The 5,102-nt window shown below is 32.2% G+C and overlaps 1 protein-coding gene across 2 annotated transcripts; it reads left to right on the top strand.

The window, feature by feature from the left end:
- Positions 1 to 2,222: 2,222 nt before the first annotated feature.
- On the top strand, positions 2,223 to 4,737 carry LOC107460846 (uncharacterized). 2 transcript variants are annotated; one of them, XM_052252394.1, is made up of 6 exons: positions 2,223 to 2,397; positions 3,062 to 3,325; positions 3,430 to 3,793; positions 3,875 to 3,945; positions 4,251 to 4,349; positions 4,423 to 4,737. In XM_052252394.1, the coding sequence occupies exons 2-6, from the start codon at positions 3,065 to 3,067 to the stop codon at positions 4,519 to 4,521; spliced, it is 894 nt and encodes a 297-aa protein (XP_052108354.1). In that variant the 5' UTR covers positions 2,223 to 2,397; positions 3,062 to 3,064; the 3' UTR covers positions 4,522 to 4,737. The 2 variants fall into 2 exon arrangements, with proteins under 2 accessions (XP_052108354.1, XP_015934750.1); XM_016079264.3 differs by having other exon boundaries at positions 3,049 to 3,325.
- Positions 4,738 to 5,102: the final 365 nt, after the last annotated feature.

Below are 5,102 nucleotides of genomic sequence, written 5' to 3'. Positions count from 1 at the left end.
AAAGTAAAATACCTAACCAAGTTCATGCTTCTTCTTCTTTTCCTCCTTTTTTTTTCTCTTTTTTCTCTTTTGTTATCATCGTCGCCGTCATCATCACCTCCTCCTCCTCCATTTAAATTTCTTCTTCTTCTTCCCTTTCTTCCTCCTTCTTCTCCATTGTTATCATCATCGTTATTGTCATCATTGTCGTCTTCTTCTTCTCCTCCTTTTTCATCATCTTTCTCTTTTATTATCATCGTCGTTACCGCCACCACACCACTACCTCCATCTCCTCCTCCTCCTCTTTCTTTTCTCATTTGAATTTCTTCAATCTCCTCCTTCCTTTTCCTCCTTCTCCTCCTCCACCATCATCATTATATGTATAACAGTTCAAATTCAGAATTCACCGAAATTTCTTAATGATGGCGATACACAACAAAACTCAGTTCAAAACAAGTTCAGACAAAAAATGCACCTTATTAAAATCTAGAATGCACCAAAATTAAATCCAAAATGCGCCGAAATTATTTAATAATGACAATACACAAATAAACTCGGCTCAAAACAAGCACAGATCAAGTGCACTTTATTTAAATCTAGAATATACCGGAATTATTTAATGATAACGACACACAAACGCACTCAATTCGAAATAAGCATAAATAAAAAAGTGCACCTTATTTAAATTCAAAATGTACCAAAATTACTTAATGATAACTCAAAACTCATCCTCCTACTTCTTCTTCATTATCATTATCATCTTCTTCTTTTCTTATTCATCTGTTTCTTCTTGTTTTACCTTCTCATGATTCTTCTTATTTTACTCTCTTAACAAGAATAAAAATAAAAAAATCAAACAAAGAAGAAAAAGATTTACATAATGCTGCAAAATCTCTAAGAGGATGAACCTACATTTATTCAACTAAATAAGATTGCAATACATTATAAAAACGTTCATTCAAGTCTAATACGAGAAACAATTTTCCTAAAAGAAGAAATAAGAACAACAGGAAAAAAGAAAGAAAGAAAAAAGAAAAAAAATGCAGCATTAAAGAAGGGATTAATAGTCAAATTAGTCCCTAAAAGATAAGACATTCTTCAAATTTATTCCTAAAAGATTTTTTCAATCAAATTGGTCCTTCAAAGATTGCAAATTAATCATAGGGTTAAGTACGATTTTTGTTCCTAAGGTAGCACATGAAAATTATTTTCGTTCTCAACCTTTTTTTCTTACAAAATTGTCTCTAAGGTTTAACTTATTTTCAAAATCGTTCTTTTTACTAAAATTTTAATTTTTATTACTAAATTATTCATAATTTAAAAAATATAAAAAAAACGAATTAAAGGAAAATGTGGAATGGAATCACCCTGGAGGAAGGGTTTTTCCGGGGAAGAAGAGGGGAAAGGGAAGGTGGAAAAGAGAAGAGGAAATAATCCGTCGCCGCCGCCACTGCTTGTCATTCAGTACTCTCGCTGTCGCTGCTCCTCGTCCTTCGGTTCTTGCCGTCAGATCTCGCAATTCCTCTTCCTCGCGTTCTACTCCACTGGTAGCGGTATGCACGGCGACGGCTTTAACCTACTGTGACGACGACGGTAGCCAGCTCCCTTCCAGCGGTCGCGACATACACGAACGGCAGTAATAATTTCTCCTTCTTCGTGTCGTATTGTCGCATCGTTGTTTATCCTCAATTTTACTTCTATTTCTAATTTTGTTAATCACATATTTCTAATTTTGATTTTGTTAATCCATCAATTTTAATTTTGATATTAACTCGAACGACAAAAAATATAAATTCTTTTGTACATATGCATGTTGTATTTAAAAATAATTTGTTGCTTTTTTATAATAGAGAACAAATTTTTAAAAATACTAACAAAATGGCTTTATTCTTTATATTTTATTGGAATGAAATTAAGAGTTAGACAAAAATATATATTTACTTAAAAAAATAACTTTAAACTTTTGGGTCAAATTTGATCTATATGTAGTATTTATGTAAAATAAAAATAAAAATAACATATATATAATATATATACTAAAAATTTATTATGAAATCAATCATTATATATTTATTTATATTATTTTCATATTTTTATATACAGTTGAATGTCTATTAAAATTATTCTGCATAGATAATGATAACGAATTGAAATTAAATTGTTAATAATATTATTATTATGATAAAAAACGATAAAATAAAAAAGCTAGCCGCTAGTTTTGTTTTAGTGTGTTTTCTAAAATTATCTAGATTGAGCCTATAATGCCAGCTCCTTCCTTTTCTCCCCTTCATTACGCTAGATTCCATATTGCTAAACCCAAAACTGAAGCTAACCACAACCACTCACCTCCGTGTTGCGTGGCCTTCCTCTTCATCTTCCTCTCCCTCTTCCGCCCTCTGCCACGTCACTGACTCACTGGTAATTTCGAATTTCTACTCCTTGGTGGAATATATATATATATATTTCTCTTTGATTCATGTTATCTCTGAAAGGTTAGCATGTTTTATATTGGTTGGATTGGAATATATATAGCAGTAGTGGGGAATAAATTTTCAATGTCATGAATTATTCCTGTGTTTAAAGATATTTTGGTTTTACATTGTGGTCTGTCCAGAAAAAGAGGACTGTATTTCGGTTTATGCTAACTTCAAAGCTAAAAACTTACAAGGTTGGAAGGGCCAAATGTTGTTGCTTTTTCTAATTCTATATTTCCTTTGGTCTAATTTTGGTTGGCTGAAAGTTTGCTCGTTGAATTGACTGTGTCTGGATATGAACATTTGTTTTGGTGTACTTTGGTGTTTTGATGTGAACTGTCTTATTGACATTTGATATGCATTTGGGAGTGGCTTTACCCAGAGCCCTAAACCTTGGAATCCTTGGTTCCTTCATGAGTTCTTTCTTGATATCCAAACTTAGATTTTCCCAATTACTGGTTTTCTCTTCTAAGTTCAATTTAATTTTAAAGGATATTTGCTTGCAAATTTCATATTGGTGCCACCTTTTTTTAAATTGAGTTATTGTAACCAGTAAAAACTCATTGTTACTAAGTTGAAAACTTGAAATTCCCAGCAAACAAAATCAGAAGATGACATTGCAAGGTTTGAGTACGGTGGCACTAGCGAAACGGCCTCCTAGTCCTCGATTCAAAGTAGACAGTGGTAGATCGAGGTTATTATATGGTGATCGAATTTCTTCTTATGGAGCATCAGCCAGCAGAATCAGAACCAAGTCAATAAGATGTGCAGGTTTGGGAGAAAGCCGCCAAGGTTCCTTGGGCAATAACAATAGTGTTGTTTACGAGGGTATTTATGGCCCCTGGACCATTGAATCATCAGATGTTCGCGAGGTGTTACACTTTCTCTATTCAAATTCAGTGCAGATTAGCTAGACTAACTCCATTGTGATTTACAGCTTAAAAGCATTGTGTTTAGCTTATGCCATGTATGGCAGGTAATTTTGTACAGATCAGGATTGGTGACAGCTGCGACATCATTTGTGATCGCCGCATCAGCTGCCTTTTTTCCAGATAGCTCATCACTAAGTGCTGTACTCAAGCAAAACCTGGATGCTTTTTATGTTATTGGCTCAGGTGGGTTGGGTTTATCATTACTATTGATTCACATCTATGTCACTCAGATCAAGCGCATCCTACAAACATTGTGGGTGCTTGGCGTTATTGGATCAGCCACTGTTTACATCAACTTTGCACAACCAGCTAATGAGAGTCTGACACAGTATGTTTTGGAAAACCCATCTGCTGTTTGGCTTGTTGGTCCTCTTTTTGCTGCGATGACAGGGTTGGTCTTCAAGGAAGGTCTTGCTATATTTGTTCTTTTGCATTGAATATTAATTTAAAGAAATTTATCTTTTTTAAACTTTTGTATTCTCTAAACAGGATTGTGCTATGGCAAGTTAGAAGCAGGAGTACTCACTTTTGTTATTCCTATTCTTCTTCTCGGTCATTTGGTATTCTTCTTTTAATCATCTATATAGTAATTTATTATACATTAAGTCCATAATCATGTTCTTTTTTAACTGATCATGATTTTATGAATAAAAAAATATTGTATTCACCAACCTTTTTTTATTTTTGAGTTCTATATCAATCCTAGATAAGTTATGCTTTAGTGGAAGCTTGATTATTCCATTGTATCTCTCTTTCTTTCCTTAGTCTATTTGATATGGGGATGGTTACACATTATTTATTTTTTCTCAATACTTTTGTTTCTTACTTGTTACACATAGATAACTAAAAAGTTAAAAATTTGCAGTTTGGTTTGATGGATGATGGACCTAAATTATTTCTACTTGCTTCATGGATGACGCTTTTCGTGATATTTGCGGGAAGGAAGTTCACTCAGCCAATCAAGGTATATTTAGCATTATTTACTCTCTGAGTACTTAAATATAAGTTCATACCTGATTGATGACATTTACATGAAGGATGATATTGGCGACAAGTCTGTTTTCATGTTCAATTCTCTTGGACAAGATGAAAAGGAGACATTGCTTGAGAAATTACAACAGGGCAAAACTCAATAGTGATGAGGCATCAACTGTACTATTACACTTTTTTTTATTATGACTATTAGGATAAATTTTGAAATGACGTAGCTCTATTAAGATGTGTTTTCATACTTTATACTCACTGACTGCATCCTTAGTACCTATAAATATTTGTATATATCAAAAAAGACAAGAATGTCCACTCAATCATGTATTTAAGTAAAATTATCAGAATCATGATTTGAGTCTTTATTTGCCGAATTGATTTTAGATAGTGCTAATTCTATCGAAATTAGATTGACGTAAAGTAACTTAAATACGGTTCTATACTCATATTCTTTTAACATGATTATATCTTTTTGAATTATTCATATTTAGATTCTATTTTCTGTTTATTTTCTTGAATTTATCTTTATCATGAGTAGAAAGTTACACATTTCCACTCTTTCATTATTACAACTAATCAAAACAAGAAAACACAAAATTAACATAATTTAAAAATAATTACTCGTTCTCATACATATTTCCTAAGTGTACATAGATATAGAATAAGAAAGAAGAAATCATGTGATTTTTTTTTCTTATTTTTTAATAATGAGTTTTTTTTATATTTCATG

Source organism: Arachis duranensis, chromosome 8 (assembly GCF_000817695.3).
Source record: "Arachis duranensis cultivar V14167 chromosome 8, aradu.V14167.gnm2.J7QH, whole genome shotgun sequence".
Lineage (NCBI taxonomy): Eukaryota > Viridiplantae > Streptophyta > Magnoliopsida > Fabales > Fabaceae > Arachis > Arachis duranensis.
This window is presented reverse-complemented; position numbering and strand designations above follow the sequence as displayed.

Coding starts and splice junctions, on each gene's coding strand:
- LOC107460846 (XM_052252394.1), top strand. CDS start 3,065: ATGACATTGCAAGGTTTGAGTACGGTGGCACTAGCGAAACGGCCTCCT. Junction 3,946..4,250: donor TTCTTCTTCTCGGTCATTTG/GTATTCTTCTTT, acceptor AAAAATTTGCAG/TTTGGTTTGATGGATGATGG. Junction 4,350..4,422: donor AGTTCACTCAGCCAATCAAG/GTATATTTAGCA, acceptor ATTTACATGAAG/GATGATATTGGCGACAAGTC.